Here is a 26,906-nt window from a genome sequence, read left to right on the forward strand (position 1 = left end):
AAGGGAGGGGATTTTCTTGGCCACAGTAGGCTCTATGGGACAGGAAGGGTGCTGCTTGTGCCCCCTCACCTCTCCCTTCCTGGCCCAGACTTCATCTTCCCTCCCTTCTCCTTCCCAGGTTGCAGATCTGGCCTGTGAGGAACATACAGAAACAAAACAGGAGCTGCTGGGTCCAAGGCACCGGCTCATGACACATGACAGACACTCACTTGACTAAACTGTTGTGTTTCAAGGCTCAAAATCGTTCAGTAATCTCTCAACTACACACCCCGCCCCCGGGGCCCCCACGGAATAAAACCAAGACACAGACTGCCACCTAGAGGTCATTTATAGCAGAGGGAAAAGGGTTCAAATACTTGCTCTGGGCTCACACCTGGGCAAGTCGTTTTTCCCTACAGGGATCCTAATTTCCTCTCCTATAAATACTTAGATCAGTAGTTCCCAAATTCGGCTCCCCAAAATGTGTACGCCTTTTTAGTCATTTGTAATTAGGTGCACTCACCGGAATTATCTATATGATCTTTGAAATTATACAAATGCCCATGCTTCACCCCTGGATATTCTGGTTCAGTAGGTGAGGAGCAAGCAGAGTCAGGGCCAGGACATATGTATAAAACAAAAATAAAAACCATCCACTGGTGCTTTCAGAGACCTCATGTAAGGAATCTGTGATGCAGATGTCAGAAGATGTTCCTGCAATAATGACAGTCTTCAGTGATGACCTCACGGATCCTAGTCGGGCTCACTTTCTCACTCTAGGGCACTAGAAGCCTTTCCTATTCTAATGTACATCGTAGATTTCCAATAGACCTTAATATTATGCAACACATTCAAAGGCGGTTAACCATAGAATCGACAGCTACGAATGGTCCAAGCACACCAGTGTTTTCAAGATCACAGTTAGGAAAATCTTAGATTAGGTGTCTTCACTCCGGTTGTCAAAACAAAATACCATGGACTGGGTAGCTTAAACTACAGAAATCTGTTTTTCAAAGGTCTGGAGGCTGGTAAGTCCAAGATCAAGGTGCCAGGAGAAGACTGCCTTCTCCCTATGTCCTCAAATGGCTTTTCCTCCACGTGTGTGGGCAGGAAGAGACCTCTCTCTCTCTCTTCTCCTCTTCTTATAAGGCCACCAATCTTATTGGATTAGGACTCCATCCTCACGACCTCTTTTATTTTATTTTTATTTTTTATTTTTTGGCCACTCCATGATGACATATGGAGTTCCTGGGCCAGGGGTCAGATCTGAGCCATAGGTGCAGCAACGCTGGATCCTTTAACCCACTGTGCTGAGCCTGGGATCAAACCTGCATCCTGGGGCTGCAGAGACTCTGCCAATCCCCTTGCAGCACAGCAGGAACTCTACCATGACCTCTTTCAAACTTAATTATCTCCAAAAATCCCTGTGTTCAAATACAATCACATTGGAGTTAGGGCTTCAACAGATTATCTGGGGTGGGGGTGGTACACAAGTCAGGCTACAGCACTAGGAGATATCCAAGGCCATTCTGAGTCTACATCCTAAGATTTTTGTTTGTTTGTTTTCCTTTTCTAGAGCCGCACCCGTGGCATATGGAGGTTTCCAGGCTAGGGGTCAAATCGGAGCTACAGCTGTCGGCCTACACTACAGCCACAACAACTCGGGATCCGAGCCGCGTCTGCGACCTACACCACAGCTCATGGCAACGTCGGATCCCTAACCCACTGAGCAGGGTGAGAGATCAAACCCGCAACCTCATGGCTCCTAGTCGGATTTGTTAACCACTGCCCACGACGGGAACTCCCCATCCTAAGATTCTTAGTGAATCATTTTCTTTTGATGAATCATTGTTCACAATATTAAGGAATTTCCCATGGGAAAATCATATAGATGACCTCACAGGGGCGTATTTTCCAAGTGTTCTAGTGCCTCCGATGAAAGGTATTACCAAAGAACAAAGGATTACTGTGAAGACCAACCTTTTAGAGGTTTGTCCCCTTTATTAATATTGGAACTAAATCAAGAACCAATATTCTGAACTTGCTCAAAATGCTAGCCCGTATCACATTGCCATTTCTAACCCAGATGGTGCCAAGACATATTTATCATCATGTCAAAACAAATAATCAATAAACAATCTGTAATAGGAAGAGAAAAAAGTTGTATTTGAACCAAACCAGGCCTAGGAAACAGCTAATCAGTAATTCTGAGAAGCTTCTCTGGAGAAGCATGGTTTTCATCACGGTTTTATGTCTTTTCACAACAAACAACAACCATCAAACACAAACATGGCAGGAGTACATTCCTGCAAGATTTCAAGAGGGAGAGATTAGCACGTACACAGTGAGTCAGCTTGACCTTAGTGTCTGGGAAGGGAACCTTATCTTTAAAGGAATATTAGCATAAGCGTCATAGGATGGGGTGGCATTTATTCCTATCTTCAAAGTGGACATACTTTACTTCTGGATAATGCATTCTTTTCTTAATGGCTAAAGCAGATGCACAAAGCATGATAAACAGGTCACAGGACAGGCTGTTCTAGTTAGCATAAAGTTCAAGCCAAATCACATATAAGCCAGAATGACTTCCCCATACCTCAATTGTGAAAATTTCTTCCGTCAATCACAAAATTTTACTGATCCCAGACAGTGGTCTAAAACTGTAATCCTGCATCTGAGCTTTACGTAACATTCAAGTTGTGGGCGAGATGTTTATTTTCTCCCCCCCCACCCACCCCCCCAGTTCTGTAGAAAGGACCTTCCCTTTATTTTCTATTGCTCTTAGGGTATGAAGGGAGAAGGCTGAGCTGAAATTCGAACAACTTGCAAATCCACAAATGTCTCCTTTACACCTAGTTTCTTTCTTTTTTTTTTTTTTCATTTTAGGGTCGCACCCACGGCATATGGAGGTTGCCAGGCTAGGGGTCGAATCGGAGCTGCAGCTACTGGCCTACGCAGGATCTGAGCCAAGTCTGCGACCTACACCACAGCTCACAGCAACGCCAGTTCCTTAACCCACTGAGTGAGGCCAGGGATGGAACCCAAATCCTCATGGATCCTAGTTGGGCTCATTAACCACTAAACCACAAAGGGAACTCCTACCCCTAGGTTTTGCTTTGATGTTCATCCCAATGGATTAGAAGGAATTCATACACCCTGAGTAAGCTCATATCTTACATATAGACTTCATTTCCATATATTAGTTCTTGTATTTTTATGAATCCATATTCTGCTTATAAGACTCTGCTCTAGGTAATGGCTCATATTGCCATATACAGACTGTGGTATACTGACTGAAAAGAAAGCCACAGCAATATCTCTCATCCCTGGATTTACAGCCCTTTGCTTGTATGTTGAAGGGAGAGCTGAGGATTTGCTGACGGAGTTAATGTGGGGCATGAAACAAACAGAGGAATCAAGGAGGACACCGAGGTGTTTGGCTTGAGCAATAGGAAGGAAAGAATTTCCATCTACCAAGGCGAGGAAAACAGAGGAAGAATAGAGTTCAGAGGGGCAAAAAGACAGTCTTAATGAATAAAACTTTCACAGATACTATATAATTTATTTACTTTAAAATTTATAATTTATTTACTTTTAGTAAACTTATAAAATTTATAATTTATTTACTTTTTAGTAAACTTATAAAATCAGTGAACCCAAGATTCCCTTAAATGTTCGCATATATAAACAACCTATAAAAGTAAGAGTTCAACTAAAATCCCAACCCCAAACCCATTAATCAACTATGTATTTTAAACAGGAACAACAGGAGCCATATTGTCTTTGGATGGAGCTGTTGTGGGCATCCAGAGAGTTGCCCTGCAGCATTATCTCATAAAAACGTGATTTATGAAAGAAACTGGAGTGTCATTGCCCTAAATGGTGAATTATGTGCATATATGTGATTACAATGTTAGAAAAAGTAATTTAATGATCAGAGTGGTAATTTGATTTTCCGGTATTGGTAATAAACTAAAAGTAAGTGCCTCTGGTAAAATCAGATAACCCCTCATTTTTATCTTTTCAACATCGATGCAGATGACCATATGATTATCTTCTTTTGGTCTTTAAAAATTTTTTTGATTAAAGTATAGTTGATTTACAATTTTTTTTCTTTTGGTCTTTTAATATAGCAAATCAAGGGATTTCTTAACACTCAACCTTCCTTACATTCCCTGGTCATGGTGCATCATTCTCTGAACATGCTGCTCTGGACTATGCTGGCTAATATTTGGGGCTTTCCTATTAATACCGCAGGCAACATGTGCAGCCTGGGTGCAAGTACTCTCTGGCTGAGCGATGCATGAATAATAAACAGGAACGTGTGTTCACAGAACCTCACAAAAGTGAGGGGGGGTGTCCAGAGACTGAGCGTCAGACAAGGAACTCGGAAAGGCGAGTGAGTGCCAGGGAGGGTGGGGAAGGTGAGCACCTGGCTGACTCTTCAGCCTCAGAGCACCTGGCCCTCCCCTCCCCAAGCGCAGCGGGCTCTGTCCCCATTACGTAAGACCTAGCCTCCCCTACAGCCTTGGGAAACATAGATTCCGCCCCCGCCCTCCAAGAGCAGACGTTAGCCCCGCCCCTTCAGGCCCTAGCGTGGACTCCATGTTGCGCCTGCGCACTAGCAACCATCTGGTCCAGTGGGAGGAACCCGCGCAGGCGCCGGTATGGGCCATGGCCCCGCCCACCCCTGCCCTGGGCCCGCCCACCCCTGCCCTGGGCCCGCCTCCGCGGAACGCACTCCTGCTGAAGCCTGGGAATATAAACATCAGAGTGGTAGTGAGATTTCCTGGTGTTTGGTAAAGCCTAAGTGCAAATGCCTCAGGTAAAATCATACCCACTGACCTGAAATAGGGCCAAATGGCAGATGGCTCACAGCCTTATATGAGACACATTCTGTAACACAAGAGAGGATAATAAAAGGGGTATAAAGTTCCAGCTCCATTTGGAGAAAAAGAGAAATGATTTGAACTTTGCATACTTATGAACCTCTCAGGCAGGAAATGAGACACTGCACCTTTGGCCACTCTAGTCTGGATGGCAAGAACAGAGCTGCTGACACCTGGGGCCCACGAAAGAGAACTGTACCCAACCACTCAGCATGTCTACAGGCAGAACAGATTGCCAGTATTGTTCTCCTTTCCCTTGGGGGTTGATTTTAGTAACCATAATCATAAGGCTTCTGCTGATGTGTTTTGTTTTGGGTTTTTTTTGTTTGTTTGTTTTGTTTTCCTTTTCAGGGCCGCACTCGTAGCATATGGAAGTTCCCAGGCTAGGGGCTGAATCGGAGGTGTAGCCGCTAGCCTACACCACAGCCACAGCAGCGCAGGATCTGAGCCGCGCCTGCAACCTACACCACACTCAAGGCAACACCGGATCCTTAACCAACTGAGTGAGGCCAGGGAACCAACCCACATCCTCATGGATACTAATCAGCTTCATTTCCACTGAACCACAAGGGGAACTCCCTGCTGATATGTTTAAACCATGGTAAGCTATACAGAAGACATGAAATTTTAGTTAACTGCATGTCTAATTCCAGTTAGGGCTGGATACTGTGTTGACATGTTTAAAGAATAAACAACGCCAAAAATTTCTTCTACTTACTTAATTCTGCTATTACAAAGGCTTTCTAAGATCTAGTGATGTCATGTAATGAAAGATGCCTCGGACACAAAGAACCAAGGTTCTCATGCAGGCCTCACCAGGAATTAACTGTGTGCTTGTGGCTTCCAGTTTTGGTCCTACTGACTTCTGATGCTTTGTACAACCATGCTGGTCCTCCTACCTCTGCCCTACCCTTGGGAGGATCAGGAGATTTCCCCCAAAACCTCCACAATCCCCAGATATATATTTATGGCCTTCATGAAGTGGTTAAAAGGATCACTTCTTATAGGGAGGTATTGGATTACCTATGACCTTTAGGGGTGAGCTTAATGAAGGGTGGAACTTCTACCATAGCCTGGAAAGACCCCATTCCCCTGCCACCAACTCCTGTTCTTAATCTATCAGATTCTATAGCTTAGAGCTCAGCCCTGGTTCAGGCAACAATGCACATGGCAGAGCCGTCGATTCTTTGATCAGGCGGGTGTTCATTGTGAATAATAAAAATCTACAAGTGAGATCTTCTGAAACAAATTTTATTGGAAGAACACAAGTATTTTACAAAATACAAGAAGCTTAAGCAGCAAATACATTCTAAAGACACAGAAATGAGGATAACCCAGGGAAACCCCACAATATGTCTTTTACATGATATTTTCTGCAGTGAAAGGTTATTAATGAGCCTTTGCAGGCTAGCCTAGCACCCATTCTTGGCATCTAGTCCCAAACTCTAAATATAACAGAAGCATGGTTTGCTCAACTAGGACAAGATGAAAAGTATCAAACTGAGTAGCTAAGGCCAAGGAACTCAGTCACACAGAAAACAGAAGGTGGTGGGAAGACCTCAGAGAAAAGAGGCCTGCTGCAGAGACCAACCAGCCTGAGACACTACCTTCCACCCTATAGGATACAGATACAGTACATATACACCTTGACGTGTCCCCATATGTAAAATATTTTACACCTGGACATGTCCCCATGTGTAAAATATTTTAAAAGATTTCTCAGGTAAGCACAAAAGCACATATTATAAGAAACAAAACCAACCCAAAGTCCAAGCCATTCCCAAAGGCACAGGACCCAAAGTCAATTTCTGGTCAAATGACAAATAGCTGATGTCACAGGCCACTCCTTGAGCTGAAGTCCTCCAGGTGAAGTTCACAGCTTTCGCAGAAGTGCTGTGATTCTACAAAATTCAAAATCCTATGGACTAAAGGTTAACCTTATATGTGCCAATGCAAATGCTATGCATACATAGAAAAACCAAGGCAAAACAATAATACAGAGTAGTAAATAGCATTACCCATTTCCCAGTGTAGAAGCATTCTTCCCTTTCAGTTCTAAAACCTCAAGACACTTGAGGGGGAGTATACATCTGTAACCACGAGAGGGTCTTTTTTGTTATTATTTTTAAACCACTTTATTGAGGTTATGAAGGTATGACTGACATACAGAAAGCTGCACATACTTAATACATACAACTTAATGAGTCTGGAGATAAGTATACCTCCACGAACCATCATCATAATCTATGCCTTAAACATATCCAACCCCTGTTAAGTTTCATTCCACCCTCGCTAATTCATATTATTATTTTTTGACAGAAGGTAGAATAAGATTTACTCTCAGCACATTTTTCTATACACAATACTTCAAACTCTGAGCTCAGGAGGAGACGCGCACGTCTTGGTTCCCAGCTTTAACTACATCCTACATCCCGTAGCTCAGTACCCTGACTGTACAACCTATAATCACTAGAGTCGAGTCTGCGACAGGCCTTTCAGCATTCAGGAAGGCTGCTATGTCTGACTGCTGGGGCAGACTGAGCAAATCAGAGCATCTCCTTAGGATTCATTCAACAGAGCCCACTGCTGTTCTTATCCAAACTTGATATGAAGCAGTACAGTAGGCCTGCACATGAGTAAGAAGAGGGAAGGGAAGCTGAGAAGGCCAACCCAAATCTAGACTGTGAAGGGGCCTGACTGGCGACACTCAGTAATCCCTTTATTGTGTCAGCTGAAGGGCTGCGAGGGCAAATTCAAATCCAGAGGGATCAGAGATCATTCAAGCTACATAGGAGGGCACACATTTTGCACACTCTTTCCACCCTGTTTGACAGGGCTGCACACTAAACATTCACAACGTGGGATCTGAGTCCTCGCCTCCTACCACATATTCTATCAGGTCCCATGTATCCCAAGACACAGAGATGACATCTCTGCCAGGTGCTCCTCTGGAGACTCAAGAAAGGGAGGATAGGAGAGGGAAAGCCCAGCTCCACCTGCCAACACACCAGTGACATCAGGGTATCAGTTTACACCCTCTCAAAACAAGGTCTGTAGTTTTAATCCTCATTCCAATTGATCCTAGAGATCCCAGAGAACTCCCCCTGAGGACAGAGGCACGGGTAAAAGCAGCCCAGAGGATGAGCAGTCACGCATACTGATCACTTGTCCTTCAGGTGCTTTTGGCACGAGCTCCTCCTGAGGAAGGCCTCTGCACAGGCCTGACTTTGGCAGAGCTCTGGAATCAGCAACTGGGAGCAGGGTGCCAATACCCAGGAGACCAGGTGTCTCATGGGAGCATGTTGTAAGGGCAAAAAAATAAGAAAAGTTAAAGAATCCCTGTTGAAAAAAGGGAAACGGCCTCTCTTTTCCCTTAAAACATTCACCTTGGAAAACTTATCAGCTCTTTCTCTGCCTCTTTGCAATGTATGCAAATCTTTTTCTTGAAGCTAAGTAAGCTTTTTGGTAATGTGACAACCCAGAATGTCCCTTTAAGGACCAGGCACCCAAACTCCTGGCAATAAGTGAGAACTAGGTAAAGGGGGAACAACTTGAGGAGCTGAAATCAGAAACTCACCTAGACCCTCGCAAAGAACAGGAGGAAATGGACACCATAAAGCAGCGCCTAAGAGTCCATAAAGCTACAGGAAAAGGGAGGGAAATATGTCCGGAGAAAAACAGCATAAGCAACAGCAGTTCCTTCTCAGAACTCCCTCAGATTATAGACTGTGCAAAAGTCTAGCAGGATGAAGGGCTCCCCTGTCACAGTGGCCATCCTTCACAGGCCTGCGGCAATACAGAATAAGGATGAGACAGCAAAGTCATCCTCTGCAGACAGAGCACGATTCACTTGGAAAATGGAGAATAACCCTGTTCCGTAAGAAATGTCTCAAATTTACAAGAGAGCCACATTTTTTCATAGCATATTCATCAGTGCCCATGGTTATCTTCTGTCCCCCAAATATACTGACCCAAAGGTGTGTGGGAGAATGAAGAAAGGGGACAGGAGGAGTTCCCGTCGTGGCACAGTGGTTAACGAATCTGACTAGGAACCATGAGGGTGCGGGTTCGGTCCCTGCCCTTGCTCAGTGGGTTGACGATCCGGCGTTGCCGTGAGCTGTGGTGTAGGTTGCAGACGCGGCTCGGATCCCGCGTTGCTGTGGCTCTGGCGTAGGCCGGTGGCTACAGCTCCGATTCAACCCCTAGCCTGGGAACCTCCATATGCCGCGGGAGCGGCCCAAGAAATAGCAACAACAACAACAACAACAACAAAAAGACAAAAGACAAAAAAAAAAAAAAGAAAGAAAGAAAGGGGACAGGAGAAACAGCCCTGAAGCCACAATGCCCCCTCACCTTGCACACCCAAAGCCTTGGGTCCTGCCCACCGGCAGCCCCCCCTTATATTCTCATTACCACTTTATTTCTCCCTAGGCTGTGGCTCCGTGTTTCAGGAATCGAAGCTAATCAGAAGCTTGAGATAAGAAAACCAGAGCAGCCTCCCTGCCCCAGACTCATCTCCTGGATCCTCCTGCCACCCCCAAGGGCGCAGGACCACACACAGTCCCACACATGCCACACAAACCCCCCACTGTCTTGGGAGGGCAGACAAAGGCCCCTTGATGCAACCTCATCTCCCCCGACAGCAAGACCAAAACGGCCCAGGGGCTAGACCAGCAGGCATCAAGGCCTCCCAGCAGATACACACAGAAGGAACAGCGACAGCCGGGGGGCATAGGCCCTCTTCGGCAAGCAGAACAGGGGGGCTTCCCACACGTCCCCACTTCAGCTCCTGCACACGGACAGCACCCATGTGACCTCTTGCTTCCAACTAACATGCAGAGGAGTCAGCAGGAGAGGGCGGAGCGCGACATGGAAATGCTCTGATGAAGCTCCAGCCACATCCCCACACGCGCAGGTGTGGTTCCTCAGGATCCCCACCAGCCACCGCTATGCACAGTGGACACTCTTCTGCTCAGCTCCTTCCTGTCACCAAGGAGTCCTGACCACAGGCCACGCTCTGCTTCTGCCCTAGACCCAACATCTCCCACAGCCCAGAAGCTCCATCGCCCCTATGTGCCTCCTGCAGGCCCCTGGCAGGGCATCTGAGCCACGGAGTGGAAAGGGGCGTCTGGACAGGGACCCAGAAGAGCACCCCCGCACAGCGACGCACCTTCGCCAGGCTCTCTGTGCAATTCGGCTCACAGAGTGGAGCCGTCCACGCAACCAGGCCTGACTATTCACAAGAAAGAACCAATGTCAGCATGGGCCTCCCATGAGACGGCCCCAGAGTCCTGGTCTAGGCCACCAGTGGGTGAAGAGCCCCCTTTCCTGAGCCACTTGTCACAGGCCAAGGCACCACACAGCACGAGGCAGAAACACCAAGACCTTCCCCAGCAGCAAAGCCCCAAATGCCTGGGACTCCTGGAAGATGGGGAAACGCCTCCATGGTAACAGCCTCCCCTTTCCCAGAAGGCCACCGATTCTCAGGTCACCCCCGATGATGGGCCCCGTGCTCCGCCCACCCCAGGCAGGACTAGGGGTTGGGAAGCGGGCAGGGGCCTGGCCTGCAGTCACACAGTCCAAGACCCCTTTCACACGGAGGGCCCAGGCCCTCCAGCAGTCTGCTTTCTCCCCCTGCTCTGACAGCCTTGCTCCAGAGGGCTACCCTTCCCAGCCCCAGCCCCAGCCCCAGCCCCATCTCTGGGCTTTAGGCAGCCCAGGGAAGGCCCGGTCGTTGCATCTTTCCTGATCAGGGAAGCTCTTCCCGGTCTCAGCCCCTAATTTCTATAGCTCTTCTCCTGAAAAGAACAGACAATCAAAGGCGGCCGGAAAAGCAGTCATGAAACTCATTTAGTTCAGGATGTATTCTCCCATGGAAACTGGTACAGCCACTGTCAAAAACAGTATGAAGGTCCCTCCCCAAAACTAAAAATAGACCTACCATCTGATCTAGCAATCTCGCCTGGGGTATATACCCAAAGGAATACTTTAAACCAAGAATTTATAAAGCATTCATATTCCTACCAGTGAGCAGACATTAACTGAGTACATGCCTCATGAGGCTAAGTGACATGCCTGGCCTAGCACTGAACGCCTGGGAAAGAAGCAGCAAACCAGATCCTAGCTCAGATTCCGAGGAGGATCATCTTCTGTTTTCCTGAGAGTCCTGATTGTGAGAAGGTCACCCATTAGAGGATCACCGTTTGAGAGTCCTCAACCTTGCGACTCATTTTTAAGTGCCAATACTCAGCAGATTTACCCATTAAACCATCCATTTAGGCCTTCCCGATCCCTCCTTCCAATGAAGGCACCCAAGAGTACCTTGATGGGCAGTGGGCACAAGTGCATGTGGAAGGGGAAGAAGGCATCACAGTAACTGTTCAGTTTCACAACTGTTTCTGATTAGTAAATAAACCAGTCTTGCTCACATCACTTGGTGAAGGAACATGGGTTTGGGTTTTTCTAAATATCTCAGGCCTCGGGTTTCCACTGGGTAGAAAACCATCATGACCTCATCTTCCACAGCTTTAAAGTAATTTAACCAATTACAGGAATGAATAAAAAGTCTCTGAAATGTCAACATGCTATCTAAAGGTTACATCCTTAATTTCTAATCACAAAGAGATGTAAATTTCTCTTACCCTTTGGTGAGTGAAATTTAGGTTCTGTGATGCCACCTTCTGGATAAAACCCATGCTAATAAAGCAACAGAGGAAGCAGAGGTATTTATGAAACTAAAGGTTCGAAGTGTTCTTAAACACACCTTGGTAAAGTTCATGCATTTAGCACTCTCTTCCCCCACCCCAACTGTCAAAACTCTTAATTTTCAACAAAGTAACCACTGCGCAGAAACAAAGTCTCTTTATATAGAGGAAGGAAAGGAGACCTCTTTGGCGCTGCCAGTTAACAAACACCCTCTTGGTGCCCAAACTTGGTGCTGAGTCACATCAGCTTCGATGTAAGGCATCAGTGCTGGCCAGAAAAGAAAGCGGCTCCGAGCAAAGCAAGGTCTGAATTGCCGGGCTACCTCTTGGCATCATAGCAGGATTAAAGAGACTGGTTTCCAAAGAGCTGCCAGGTAATCCCCAAAGGACATGTGCTGGCTCTGTGAAAGGAAACAAACGTTTAATTGAAATTATAACAAAAGTCTAAAGAAATGAAGTAGCAGTGGGCTCTGGACAGGTAAGGAGAAGAGCTAAACTAAGCCACAATGTTCTGTTTCAACATATGGATTCTGTAAATGATGTACTAATTCCTTCAGTACCTCTGTGTGCTGAGCACTTTACAAAAATTATCACACTTGATTCTTACATCCCTGATAGCAAGGTGTGATTCCCACTTTGCAAATGTGGAAACTGAGGCTCAAAGGTGCGAGTAAGAAAGACACAAGGGTCCTTCAGACTCAGATACTAGAAATGTATTGTGAATGGAACACAACGTATTGTCACAGCAACATCTGCAAGCCCCCCTCCCCAAATAAAAGCCTGACGAAGTATGGAAGAGTAAATATTTATGGAAGTACTGACCTGCATATTACTTGACTTATTAGCTTACACCTCCAGGACCACTGCCAAATAAATGCCTGCCCACCCACAGTGGGGGTAGACTGGCAGACTCTCATTCTCTGACACCCACTTGGTGTACAGATCTCATCTTTCTCCCTTGTCTTAGACAGAGCTGGCTTTAAATTATATTTAAATCCATGTTCTCATACCTGAAAAATAGCAGCACTGCCACAATCTGGATCCTTGGAGTTTGTTTTTGGCAATCCCGTCCAGTCCATCCTGCTTCATCCTGGTATTACAAGGGTTTTCCAAAAGGATAAAAAGACAGATCAACACTTTGATGTGAAAATGCCAAGATAAGGCTGTTTGGAAATCTGACATTCTGATAAAGTATGTCTCTAGTAGTGGCACCCACAGTGAACAAAGGAACACAAAGAAGGACTGGAAAAAGATGCCACTGACTAAAGACACTGATTAGAGATACAGGATCTGAACCAGAGAGTTAACAAGTAGTGCCCAGAGGGTGACCCCGACATTGTTGGAAAATCCTATCTTAGGGATTCAGGAAAGGCATTTCGATACCATCTTAATTATGGTATAGCTGACAGGGAGTGGGTGCTACCCTCTGTCCAGCATCTATGGCCCCACATGACATAAGTTTGCACTTACTTGTTTGGCAGGTCTAGAAGTTGGTTCTGGGTCCACTCTCTTCTCATTACAAGCCCATAGGCTGAGCAGTACTATCCTTTTCCATCCCAGGTCCTAAAGGAAATGGTGATTGTACACATCTGCAAGAAGACTTACTTATGGGCACACAGCTTAATACCACTGCAGCAATCTTAGGTAACTTGCAAACTCGTAAGTTAAGTAGCTAGGGCAAACTTCCCCTTTCCCTTACCCAGAAAAATTTCTGAAAATGGCTGGTAGGGCCAGAGCACCCAGTTATGCAGCCTGTGTGAGGTAGGGCAAAAGAGTGTTAAGACAGGAACTGCATGAATCAAATCACAAGATATGGCTGCTGCTTTATAGAAATATACCTGATTGCCCCTTCAAAATGAACCATGGCTCACCCTGCTTTAATAAAACATCACAGAGTAATTATTAAATATTTTTTTTGCAAGGCATTGCTAGTTATTTGCTAGAAGGGGAGTCTCAGAACTCCATTTTTTCTTTTCATGATGACTCATACAAAACCATGGGTAAGAAACCTTTGGAATGGGTTACCTCTTCTCACTTTGCTTCCAATCACAAAGATTATGGGTAATAAATCAAAAGGGTTTTGTGTTCTACTTCATAGACCATGAAATGCGCATTATACAACTGTGTTATTATTAGTCTCAGTAGTCGATAATATAGTTCCAAAACTGATAAAAATAGAAATGAGCTAATTTAATTCAGAACAAATTCATGAAGAATTTTTTTACATTACATGATGTTTCCAACATTTTTCATTGAACATAGGTCTTTGAAGAGAAAATAATGGGGAAAAAAGACATTGGGTAAAGTATAGGTTGAGGAATTAGCTCTTAATTTGCAAGTATGTTTCTAGGATACCATGGACAATGGGCATGTAATAAAAATCCCTTCACTCCACACTTAGATATTGTTCAAGGTCTAGGGATCTGCCTGAAAAGTCAAGATTAGTGAGGCTAATTAGTGTCAAAGTTCCTGAAATCTGCATTCCTGCCAGTACCAATGACACAGATACAGTAAAACCCAAATACCAGCGATGAGTCTTTCACATTTCTAAATGTAATCAACTTATGGATTTAGACATCATCAATGTTCCACCAATATAAGAGTCATTAAATCATTTCTACATGAGATAATACATAGACCTGAAATTGAAACCAAGAATCAACAAGCAAAAAGGCTAATAAGCAAACTTATAACCATCACCATCCCGGAAAGGAGGTAACTGTTTTACTTAACACAAAGTATCAGAGTCTCTCGGTGCTTGGGGTACTCAGGGCTTTGAGCAAAACCACAATTTTCCGTTAATTCGCTCCTTAAATACACTGCCTATTTCTTAAGCCAACATGCTAGCACTTGAGGCATTAAGGCACAGTCAGCACTTTTAAGAACAAAGAGGCAGGGACAGCACCCTCTGCAATGGTAGGGGAGCGGGACGTTGTAGCATTTGCAGTTTGGCTCAAGACCTCAAAGAAAAAGGACAAGGACAGGTGTTTTCCTCATCGGACTGGTCAGTACATAAACTGGCATAATATCCTTCTTTCTAAATAGAAAATATACAAATCATTTCTTCTATGGGAGAACGCCTGCGAATGAGGACTAGGCCAACACTTAAAGAAATAACACATTAAGTGCAAAATTATGGTTCTAAAAATAATACTCAAAAGAATCCACCGTGGTCAGCACGGGCCATGCACTCCCAGAAAACTCATTCTGGAGATGAATTTTCTTACATGCAAACTGAAAATGCTCCACGATTTTCAAAAGGAATACACGAAAAAACTAAAATCAGAACTGAACTGAATAACATGATAATCAACCTGCAATTATTTCGAGAAATGAAATCCCAAAAGCCAAATGACTTCAACGGGCGGCCGGGGACCGGCACTTCCGGGAATTCACTGTCGTAAAAGAACGGACGCGTAGCCAGATAGTCAATGAGTGTTTTTTTTTTTAACTGAAAACAAAACTTTCCTTATTTTTAATAGAGCTACGAAATAAGATACACAAAAGCTAATTCTCAGATAGATACGATGCTATTAAAACATTTTAATGATTTAAAAAACCCGTAATGTTAGGCTGCCGGGCCGCGCGCGCCGGTAACTGTCGTAAAGCAAGGAGCAGAAAGACAGAACATAATTTTTCCTCATTTGTAAATTGAATATAACGTGAAAATTTTAAACATAAAGCTTATTAAAAGGGCCAAGGCCCACATTTAATAAAGTGATACCGAACACAATTCTGTAAAACACAATCCGAAACTGTGTTAACGGCGAACATTAACATACGGCATACACTGTCGTAAAACGTCGAGAACTCAGCCAGCTGACAGTTCTGCATTGTAAAACTAGAGTACCTAAAAAGGTTCATTTTTAGGAAAATTTATGAATAGAGATCAAGACTAGAATTTGACAAAATGTATTATGTCAAACACGCAATTATATTATAAACTTAAAGCATTCAATCACACGTTAAACGCCCCTCTGTGAATTGAAATTTACACTAAACCATTTAAAGGAAATTTATTAGGAGAGCCGGGGTAAAAATTTAGTTGAATGCATGAGTACGAAGATGTAAAATTAAATGCCAAACAACACCCAGTCTTGGCTGTCAAGTACAGCTAATAGGCATTCACAGTTTCTAAAACATTCAGGCACTCAGCCAGATAATTCACTTCCAAAAGTGCACTCTGAAAATACTTTAGTCTGGAAAATATTTACGAAACACTGCCAAAATAAACATTAAAAAAATTCGAATGATTGCAATGTAATAAAAAAATACCCCACGCCACTATATTAAGATAAAACAGTAAACAGGATATCTGGGTGCGTGATTTCTTTCACGGTCTCAAAGCAACAAGGTTTTGCCAACAACAGTGCGATTTTTCTCATTCGAAAATTGCAAATAATAATTTATTAGGGAAAACGTAATGAAAAGTGCCAGGACCACTCTTACGTGAATACAATGGTATGAAACAAACATAAAATGCAAAAGACCCTTCCACTGAACTGAAGGCCATTTCCGAGGTCCATGAACAAACAAACAAACCCCAAGCCGACCAGGCTTTCTGTCTACTCATTTTCACGTTAAAATTTTCAGGCTTTTTGTCTTTTTTAAAACAGTACGTGAAGAAGGCCAGTCCGAAGAGATAACCAACAAATGATATTACACTTAGAGCCATGCTGTTAAATGAAACACAAAATTACGCTCAAAGGCAGCCAAGGGCCATCACCTGTCAGGATCGCTCACGCGCTTACTTTCTCTTTTCAGGTCGAAAGTAACAGAGATTCTACGACTGGCAGGGAATCTCACGAAAACGGGCAATATCAGCATTTAAACAAACACCCGACAACAACATCCACCTGAACATCAACACTGAACAAGAAAAGGCCAAACCAGCTCCCTGGCGGCCAAAGGCTCTGCGCCGCCCCGGGCCCACAACCTCCGCCAGCCGCCCCAGCCCTCCAGGCCCCTTCTTCACATGAAGCTGCAAACACCACAAAACCTTAAGACCACGAATGGGGGCAGCGGGATCAAAACACACATTTAAACAGAGGAAACGATTAGAAAGTTTCATCATTTCTTCCATAAAGCACAACGCTGCGTTCGAAGACCGCTAACGGACCCCCTCTGCCGGCGGTCCAGAAGCCGTCCACCTGCCGCCCACCCACGGCTGTCAAAGGGTACGAGGACACACCCTCTACCCCACTCTCTCCATTTCACACTACACACTGCCAAGGACGAAAAGAAATCAACGAAACTTACAGTTTTGAGCTCTCGGGAAAGGGAGCCGCCATGTTCTCTGCTCGCCGAAGTTAACGGTTCACGGAAGCCCACGGATGCCCGCACAGTCCAATCCAGATCCACAGGCGTTTGGTCACGCGCCAGGGCCCTCTTAGCCGCCCTTTCTGTGGCCCCGCCTCCGCACATCGTCATTGGTGGGTCTGCAGTGATGGACGGGAAGACTATCCACTCCCGTCAGGCCGGCAACTGGAACCCGCCCATTTCTCAAGCCCCAGCTCAAGTACTGAAATCCTTGCTCTTAATCTTTCCTTCTACGTCTGTGTCCATCCCTCAGTGCCCAGCTCTGCTTCTTAGGCCTTTGCACCTGTCTTTTCCTTTGTTTCCTGTCTTCTCAGTCTGGAAATCTTGCTCATCCAGTTTTCCCAGGCCTAGACCAGTTGCAGCCCCCTCCAGGAGCTTCCAAGGTTTACTCCTTTCGCCCCTACAGGAAAATGAGTTCTTCGCTATTAGATTTGGTCCTGGAGACACATCAGGGCAGAGATGCAGGAGAATCGTGTTTGACTCTGGGATCAGATAGTACTGGGCTGAGCACTGTGTCAAGGACCCAAGGTTTGCACTTGGAATTTTGGCAAGGCAGTTGAGGTTGTAGACACTTAGGGAAGGCCAGAGAAAACCAACACCAAAGTAACTCAGAGCAGCCTCCCAGGACTGGTCCCAGCAATGAATTCAAGCAACTCTAAGCCACCTTTTCAGGATTGCCCCATCTATTCTTTTCTTTGTATGTGGAAATCCTCCTCCTGCCCCCCTCCTCCACTTTCATGACTCAGGCCAAAGCAGCCTCTTACTCCCCCCCCCCACCCCGCCCCTGATTTCAGTTCCCTCCCTCATCTGCAGAACACTGATTCCTTTTGTCGTTGTCATTGTCGGGGCAGGATAACTAGCCTCAGATCTTGTCTGGAAAGGGCATCAAGCTTCATGATTATTCATTCTGAGGCTCTAAGCTTGCTCCTTGGCAGGAGGCCATCTGCTCAGTGAATTTTACAGCTGTCCAAACAAGGATGTGCAGATTATCTAGGTCAACTCCTTGAACGTTGAATTCAGCTGCTCCTAATGGTGGTAGGTGAACCTCACAGTGACTGGGTCATGTTATGCAATAATTCATGACGTTGCCCTACTCACTCTGGAATATCATCAACAGCCAACAGTAGCGACAGAGATGGCCTGATAATTCTCCAAGAGGAGACCTGAAAAAAACCGCAAAATGAAATTGGTTAAATTCAGTTCCAGAGAGATCAGCTTAGTAACACAGGGGAAAAGACTTGGCAGATACTGGGATGAGATTCACATCAACAGCGTTGCTCTTCTTTATCTTCCCTCCCCATGTGGATTAAGATCCCACATTCACCACGTCACTGATTGTTGAACAAGGCCTGCAACAACTCTCTAGCCCTCTGGATCATTGTCAAAGTCTTACCCCCAAGCCCCAGATCTGGGAAAAACTCACTTTCTGTGGCTTGCAAAGAAGCAGCCAGACTCTAGTCGGGAAGTCACCTATGTGACCAACGGCTGTGTTCTTAGTACCACACAATAATCTGGCTGGCTGTCTTTGGTGCTAGTGTTCTTGCCACCTGCGCCTTCATCCCCAAAGGCCTCTCTGTGGCTCACTGACCTGTTTGCTTGGAGATGCATGTCCTGCCATGCTGGTCAGAAGTAGAAAATTTCCCAGAATATCAATAGTCAAAAGAACTGACTAGACATTTCCCCAATGGCTGTGGAGTCGGGGCCCAGTAACAGACCTCTGGCTCCTTCCCCTCCTCCGTGTATCCCTGATCCCCTTCGCACTTTCTGCCTCCTTGCCTCCCAGTGGCCCTCTGGACCCACTCTTGCTCCCCCTCCTCCCACTCCCTTCTAGAGCATCAGGCCAGCTGCTTTGAGGGCCCGGGGCCATGGGAAGCCTGGTGGATTTCATGAGCATGGACCCATTGCTGTACGTGCTTCCCCGTGACATGTGCTCCTGGGATGGTCAGCACATTGGGCCATGTTCTCCATCTATTGTATAAACTTCTGGAAGTGGATCCACTGGGACAAAATAAATTTTTTGGAGCAGTGAGGAGAGTAGAGTTTGGCAGGAGGGCGGTTGGGAGAAGTAGGCTGGGTAAGGTTTCCATAGGACCTTGTTAAGTCTAGCACAGTTGGGATTTTCCTCGAAGTGTGATGGGAGCACTGAATCCCCTCCCTTCTCTGTTTCAGCGCACAGTGGGGACCAGTACCCAGGAATGCCACTTCCCTGCTCTCCTGCTTGGCTCCAGCTCAATCACCAGAGCTTCCCTAACCCCTTCCTTGGGTGTCCCTCTAACTCTGCAGCTGCCCCTCTAGCCAATTTAGCCTCCAGGGCACCCCCGCCCCCCACTTCTGGGCTACTGCTTCTTAGGATTGACCTTCTGAGGCAGTTCCAGGCACATGATGAAGACTTTCTACCTCTTGGTAGGATAAGTGAGCTGTGTTCTGAGCGCTGCAGAGAAGTGAACAGATCAAAGGCTGAGCCTGTGCTTTACTTAGCCCAGTATGGGACAGAAAGAGAAGCCAACCTCCGGAGCACCCGCACTTACTCACACTCTCATACGATCGTGACATCGTAATGTATACATCGGGACCTCACAGGTATGCACAGCTCAGTGATAAATCACGATGAAAACCTGAGACAACCAACCACATAAAGAAATACTATTTTCCCAGTGTTCTGTGATCATCTATGTGGGAAAAGAATCTGAAAGAGAATGGATGTATGTACATGTATAACTGAATCACTTTGTTGTACAGCAGAAATTATCAGAACGTTGTAAACCACCTATATTCCAATAAAACTTTAACAAATGAAAAAAAAAAAAGCAAGTTGTCAGCAACCTTGAAACCTCATAACTGGCTCCCCAATCACTATTTTCTTCCTCCCTTTCAAAGGTTACCACTATCCTGACTCTCACAGTAATCACTTCCTTAATTTTCTTTTTAGTTTCACCAACTAAGCTTGCACCCCTAAATATTAAGCTTTGCCGGTTAAAATAAAATTATCCCGCCCCCCACATTTTTGGACATCTGACTCACAGGAAAATGTTAAAAAGAAAATGGGAGATGAGTTCCCTGGTGGCCTAGCTGTTAAAAATCCAGCACTGTCCCTGCGGTGGCTTGGGTTTGATGCCTGGCCGGATGGATGGATGGATAGATAGATAGATAGATAGATAGATAGATAGATAGATAGATAAAATAGGATCTCTCCACTCAGGTCAAGAAAGAAAACATTTCCATCACTCTAGAGGCCCCGCCCTCCGTGTGCAGTTTCCTATTCACTCTCTCCTCCCTCCCTCCCTCAAAATAATATGCTATTTTCGATATATCTTATCACATGATATCACTTATATGTATAATCTAAACAAATGATACAAATGAACTTACTTTAAAACAGAAATAGGAGTTCCCATCATGGCTCAGCAGTAACAAACCCGACGAGTGTCCATGAGGACATGGGTTCCATCCCTGGCCTCGATCAGAGGGTTCAGGATTCAGTGTTGCCACAAGCTGTGGTGTAGATGCGGCTTGGGTCCTGCGTTGCTGTGGCTGTGGTGTAGGCCGGCAGCTGCAGCTCTGATTCGACCCCTAGCCTGGGGACCTCCATATGCGGTGGGTGCGGCCCTAAAAAAACCCAAAAACAAAACAAACAGAAATAGACCCATAGACATAGAAAATCTATTTATGGTTACCAAAGGGGAAAAGGGGGGCAAGGATAAATTAGGAGTTTGGGATTAACAGATACACACTACTATATATAAAATAGATAAACAACGAGGACCTACTGCATAGCACAGGGAGCTATGGTCAATATCTTATAATAAGTTTTTTTTTTTTTTTTTTTTTGCTTTTTAGGGTCGAATCTGCAGCATATGGAAGTTCCCAGGCTAGGGATTGATTCAGAGCTGCAGCCACTCGCCACAGCCACAGCCACACTGGATCCAAGCCACACTTGTGACCTATGCTGCGCCTTATGGCAACGCTGGATCCTTAACCCACTGAGTGAACCCACATCCTCACAGACACTATGCCTGGTTCTTAACCCACTGAGCCACAATGGGAACTCCTACAACATGCCTTCTTGATTTATCAAATTCCAATCTCATGCAGTACTTTCAATATTTCCCTAGGTAAAGCAAAAAATTAGAAAACATTACCTCCATGTAGTCCCCTACTGATTCTATGCATTATTTAATGTATTTTAAGTCTCTCTACATTTTAATCCCATAAGGCAGTATTTGTTCAGATCTGCCCATTTATTTTCCCATTTCATTACCTTTTGCTCATTTAAAAATTTTTATTCTGCCTGAGGAATATATTAGCATTTCCTTTAAGTACTATTCTGCTAGTGACAAATTCTCTCAGGTTTCTCTTTTTTTGCATAAATCTATCTTCATTCTTAAAGTATATTCCATCAAGCTAATAATTGCTACTGTGAAGGTAACTTGCTTTTATCCCCTGAAATCTTTAAAATTTTTCTATTTGTCATTGGTGTTCGATGGTTTTCCTGACCTGTGCTTAGGTGTGTATCTTTCATTTTTCCCTGCTAGGTGTTTTCAGCTAATGTCTGTTCAAATACTGCTGCGGCTTCATTTTCTCTCTTTTCTTTTTCTGAAACTAAATGTCATCTAGTCACGTTCATACTATCCTGCATGTCTTATCTGTATTTTTCATCTGTTTATATTTCTGTGCTTCATTTTGATATTTTCTTTTGTTTGTTTGTCTCTTTAGGGCCATACCCATGGTATATGGAGATTCCCAGGCTAGGGGTCCAATCAGATCTGTAGCCGCCAGTCTACACTATAGCCACAGCAACACCAGGATCCGATACACGTCTGCGACCTACACCACAACTCATGGCAATGCCGGATCCTTAACCCACTGAGCAAGGCCAGGGATCAAACCCACATCCTCATGGATGCTAGTCAGGTTCGTTAACCACTAAGCCACAACGGGAACAACTGATATTTTCTTAAGACATATCTTTCAGTCTACTATTTAACTGTTAGGCTGTATCTGACCTTTGCTTCAACACATCTGTTGAAGGAGGCAGGACTCCTTTGTCATGGTCTGCCAGCCTGTAAGGCCAAGGGTGGCTGAGGCTTGCTGCATGGAGCCTGGGGGAGAGGAAAGGATGCTTATCCTGGATATCTGGAGTCTGCACTCAAGGCTCTGGGAAAGAGGATGGTGATAAGGCCACAAGGTAGGAGGCTGGGATCTGATGAGGGCAAGTCCCAAGCAGGCAGTTTATAGTGAAGGAAACACATCTCTGTACAAACATGTGGATATAGCAGATCTGGTGGAAAAGTCCCAACCTAAAGCATTGTTACTAGAGAGTAACAATGGCAGAGTCCCATTCTCAGAAGAGTGTTTATTTCAAAGCCCTATCCCCAGGGCATTTACTGAAGAAAAATCATAGGGAATTGCTTAACATCACGGCTACTTGAGGTTGCCAGCATCTGGTACTTGAGTCAGGAGAAAAAGATAATAAAAGTAAACCAATAAATAATAAAATATTGTGAATATCTATTGAAGCAAGTCATCTCTCACTACCCTTATGTTTCAAATTTCTTCATACTATTTTTGCTGTTTATTTTACCATATGAATCTTAAAATTGCTGGCCTAATCAAAAGAAAATCCTCTTGGAGTTCCCTGGGGGCTCAGCAGGTTAAGGATCCAATGTTGTCACTGCTGTGGAGCAGGTTTTATTCTGGCCCGGGAACCTCCACATGCCACAGAGGTGGCCAAACAGAAATAATAATGCTCTTGGTGGTTTGGTAGGAGGAAAAAAATAGTGCATATAATTTGATTGAACACAATGTTGCCTCATGACAAGATCCCCATCGCTGGTCCTGTACTGGAAGTAAAATTTAACTTAGGGAAATGTAACTATTTTATGATATTGAGTAAACTTATCCCAGATCTGGGGATATCATTTCATTTGAGTATTCTTCTGTCTCTCTCTTTAGCAATTAAAACATTTCTCTTTCTATAATGATTTTGATTTTTTCCATTATAGCTGGTTTAGAGTGTTCGGTCAGTTTTCTACTGTACAGCAAGGTGACACAGTCACACATACATATATACATTCTTTTTTCTCACGTTATCATGCTCCATCATAAGTGACTAGATATAGTTCCCAGTGCTACACTGAAAACATTATGTGGTGTTTACCGTTTAAAAAATACATTCCTAGGCATCATTTCCTTTGAATTGTTTTTCCGGATAGGGTCTTCTACCATTATATAGATTTTTCTTTATGCAGCCACACCTGCAGCATGTGGAGGTTTCCTGGCCAGGGGTCAAATCAGAGCTGCAGCTGCCAGCCTATGCCACAGCCACAGCAACACTTGATCCATGCTGCATCTGCAAACTACACTCCACCTTGTGGCATGGCAAGAGAATTAACCCACTAAGTCAGAATGGGAACTCCTACCATTAATATTATTATTATTATTTGCTCTTTAGTGCTGCACTCCCTTCATATGGAGGTTCCCAGGCTAGGAGTCTAATCCGAGCTACAGCTGCCGGATTACACCACAGCCACAGCAACACAGGATCCGAGCCGCGTCTGCAACCTACACCACAGCTCACGGCAACACCAGATCCTCAACCCACTGAGCAAGGCCATGACATTGAACCCGAAACCTCATGGTGCCTAGTTGGATTCGTTTCTGCTGTGCCACGACGGGAATTCCACCTTTATGTATCTTAACTGGTTATTTGCTGCATATATAAAAGCTGGTGATAAATTTATATTAATTTTATACTGTCACAATTAAAATCAGATGTAACAGGCAATGGCTAATTTTTCCTTCTCCTTTCCAATTTGTTAAAACTTAATTATTTCTTACCTTCATTCTTACATATGAACATGCATAAAGACACATTTGGAAAGCACCCATCTACTCTTTTAGTCTTTTAGTTTCTATATTGATCATTCTCTAGTCTTTCAATATAGCAAATTAAGAGATTTCCCAACATTAAAACTTCCTTACATTCCCTGGTCTTGGTGCATCATTCTCTGAATATGCTGCTCTAAATTATGTTAGCTAATATTTGGGGCTTTTACATTAATGTGGCAGGCAACCACATCTGCAGCCTGGGTGCCAATAATCTCTGGCTGAGAGATGCATGAATAAGCAGGAAAATGTGTTCACAGAACCTCACCTAAGGGACGTCCAGAGATGGAGGGTCCTCCAGGGAACTCTGAAGGGTAAGTGAGTGGCCCACAGGGAGGATGGGCGCCAGGCCTACTCCACACTCCAGAGTACTTAGTCATCCCCTCCCCAAATGCAGCGGGATCCACACTCTACACTTGGCGATTAAGGCTCCTCCGAGGTCCCCCTCCCCTCGCCAGTGTCCCGCCGCAGGAAATCTTGGCCCCGCCCCTCATATTCTGAACCCGCCTCCTCGGGCGAGCGCTAACTCCGCCCCCACGCGCCTCTCCACACCCCTCCCCGCCCGCCCTACGCGGGCTCCATCTTGTGCCTGCGCACTACGTGACGCCAGGCACTGTGGGCGGGGCCCGCCGGCGCCGAGCACCGCCCACGGCCCCGCCCGCTCCGGCGGGCCCGCCCCGCCTCCCCGCACACGCACTTCCCGCCCCGCCTCCTCGCCCACCTCGCCGAGAGGCCCCTGCAGCCCAGCCAGGCGAGCGAGGCGCGATGGACGGCCGGGTGCAGCTGATCAAGGCCCTCCTGGCCTTACCCATCCGGCCCCAGACGCGTCGGTGGAGGAACCCGATCCCCTTCCCCGAGACGTTTGACGGCGACACCGACCGGCTCCCGGAGTTTATCGTGCAGACGGGCGCCTACATGCTCGTGGACGAGACCCTGTTCTCCAACGACAGCCTGAAGGTGACGTTCCTCATCACCCGCCTCACCGGGCCGGCCCTGCAGTGGGTGATCCCCTACATCAGGAAGCAGAGCCCCCTCCTCAACGATTACCGGGGCTTCCTGGCCGAGATGAAGCGGGTCTTTGGATGGGTGGAGGACGAGGACTTCTAGGCCGGGAGCCCCTCGGGCCCGGGGGCGGGTGCCCGCGGGAGGGTCCGCTCTGCCCGTCGCCCAGCCGCGCAGACCGCCGCGGGCGCCCTCCCGCCGCGCCTCCCCCGTCCCTCACCTTCGGGTGGCCGCGCTCTCCCCGCGCGCTCGTGTCCCCTCCCGCGTCGTGCTTGCCTTTGTTCCAGGAATAGCGCTCCAGGTTCCCGCCGCCTCCGCCGCCTCCAGGCCTGGTGCGGACCGGCCGCCGCCCTCTCGGGCCGGCCCGGCCCCTCCCGTGCACCCTTGGACCCGGTCCTGCGCTCCAGCTGCAAGCCGGGCTCCTGTTACACGCGGGACGGACCACCTGCAGCCCGGCGCCCGCCGACCGCCGGCGCCTGGCCGGACTCCCAGGCCGGCATCCGGGTGCCCAGAGACCTGCGCTGCCGCTGCCGTGCCCCCACCGTCCACCGCATCGCTCCCGCCGACGCCCTGCAGCCTTCGGGGATCTGGACTCACCACCACCCCCCGGGGGGGTGGGGTGCCTGAGCCGCTCACTGCCCCCCGAGACGATGATTGCAACAGCTCTCCACCGCCGCGGAGGGGCCGGCCAGCCTTTCACCGTCAGCGGGGCCCACTCCCTCCCTACTCCCAGAGACATCTCCTGCTCCCGCTCCCGCTCCCGCTCTTGCTCCTGCTCCTGGCAGCCACGTCGAGTCACTCATTGTCTCCTGTGGACCTGTTAGTTTCGCCCAGAATCCAGTTCTCTTCTGAATTTGGAATATTTTCTTAGTTATGTGTTTGTTGTTCAACAATATAACTCTGATATCCACCCAGCTCCTCAACACTACTTGGAAAAAAGTCTTTTCTTATTTTCAATAAATGTCAGACACTATTTAAAAAGAAAATTGAGTCTCAATGAATATGGTGCTTCTCCTTCCCCATTCATGTAAAAGCAGTCCGGAAGTCATGGATGTCCCTCGCCCTTCCCTGGGTGATGTTAGAGGCACTCTCCGCTCTGTTGACTCTTGCCGATAAAATATCGAAGTCAGAATCCTGAGGTGTTCCTGGCATGGAGACCCCGCTGGCAACCCATTCAATCCCAGATGATAGGTCCTCTAAACCAGTTAGGTTTATCCCAAGCATCTTAAGAAATGGCTCTTTACTTTGGCCAAGGTGATGTTGAGAAGTTCATCCAGGAGGCTTCTCTGAAAAGCTTTCCTCATTTCCAAAAATCCATTTGAAAGCACCCAAATTGTCCCAAACTGTTAATCCAACACAGATGGTGAATAATGTCAAAGTTTTATTTATCCCATTATTCAGGGAGCCAGCGGAATGATACAGGTGCTTTTGAAAAATATTTATAGTACCTTCACTGTGTAGGTAGTGGGGGTGGGGAAAAACACAGAAATGATATTGTTGATACATAAACCTGGTTGATGACCTGTAGGAAAATAAAAGTATAAATTTCCCTAATACGCAAAAAAGGTCATCTCTCTTATCTGCAGTTTAACCTCTTACATTTATAGCACTGTAAAAAGCCTGTGTTCCTTTACCAATTGTTATTTAATGAATTCACATATACCCTGCATCAGATGATTCCCAGGTGGGCTTATGGACAATCCTCTGGTGTGATTTTCAAAGGCTATACAAGCTCATGTATTGTCTCATTTCTAAATTTTGGTGATTTTCCAGAACACAAGAAAGAGGAATAAATAACACCAGTGTTTTTTTCACTTTTTCCCCTCTATCTTTGTTTGAACCAGTATGTTTGGGCCTTTCATATGTTGTAGTTCACAAGGCTGCATTGAGATGGAGATACATTACTTGCATTATGTGTCTTTTTTTGTTCCTCCCAATACTGAAACCACCCTTGACTTGCAATATAGCATGTGATAGGTCAAAGTCTTAGAGTCAGGAAAAATTTGAAGTGCTTAATGAAATGGAGTTTTATGATTCACAGGTTCTTAAAATAACTGAAAGCGGGCTCATGATGAGGTTCCGATTCAAGGTGCTGGCAGGAAGGCTTCCTGGACGGGTTGAAGGCTGA

General features: G+C 45.9%; 2 protein-coding genes across 3 annotated transcripts; one reads left to right on the forward strand and one right to left on the reverse strand.

The window, feature by feature from the left end:
- Window positions 1-6,108: 6,108 nt before the first annotated feature.
- On the reverse strand, window positions 6,109-24,266 carry LOC146394795 (uncharacterized). Of its 2 annotated transcripts, XR_014834688.1 has the most exons (6): window positions 24,045-24,266; window positions 16,832-18,054; window positions 13,043-13,135; window positions 12,583-12,662; window positions 10,963-11,973; window positions 6,109-9,075 (listed from the first exon to the last, which is right to left on the reverse strand). XR_014834688.1 is itself a non-coding variant. In XM_085006681.1 (5 exons), exons 2-5 carry the CDS (start codon window positions 17,000-17,002, stop codon window positions 11,916-11,918), a joined length of 402 nt encoding a protein of 133 aa, XP_084862807.1. In that variant the 5' UTR covers window positions 17,003-18,054; window positions 24,045-24,266; the 3' UTR covers window positions 6,109-11,915. The 2 variants fall into 2 exon arrangements, 1 of the variants encoding a protein (XP_084862807.1); XM_085006681.1 differs by having other exon boundaries at window positions 6,109-11,973.
- Window positions 24,267-24,525: 259 nt separating this feature from the next.
- Window positions 24,526-25,764, forward strand: LOC100736603 (retrotransposon Gag-like protein 8). The gene has a single exon (XM_021079959.2). It carries the CDS (start codon window positions 24,542-24,544, stop codon window positions 24,881-24,883), a length of 342 nt encoding a protein of 113 aa, XP_020935618.1. The 5' UTR covers window positions 24,526-24,541; the 3' UTR covers window positions 24,884-25,764.
- Window positions 25,765-26,906: the final 1,142 nt, after the last annotated feature.

The sequence above is a fragment of the Sus scrofa genome, chromosome X (assembly GCF_054392235.1).
Source record: "Sus scrofa isolate SSC_HxYL_T2T_F1_AM1 chromosome X, Sscrofa_HxYL_maternal_Yorkshire_Landrace_v2.0, whole genome shotgun sequence".
Classification (NCBI taxonomy): Eukaryota; Metazoa; Chordata; class Mammalia; order Artiodactyla; family Suidae; genus Sus; species Sus scrofa.

Coding starts and splice junctions, on each gene's coding strand:
- LOC146394795 (XM_085006681.1), bottom strand. CDS start 17,002: ATGACGATGTGCGGAGGCGGGGCCACAGAAAGGGCGGCTAAGAGGGCC. Junction 13,136..16,831: donor TTTCCCGAGAGCTCAAAACT/GTAAGTTTCGTT, acceptor CATTTCCTTTAG/GACCTGGGATGGAAAAGGAT. Junction 12,663..13,042: donor CTTCTAGACCTGCCAAACAA/GTAAGTGCAAAC, acceptor TTGTAATACCAG/GATGAAGCAGGATGGACTGG.
- LOC100736603 (XM_021079959.2), top strand. CDS start 24,542: ATGGACGGCCGGGTGCAGCTGATCAAGGCCCTCCTGGCCTTACCCATC.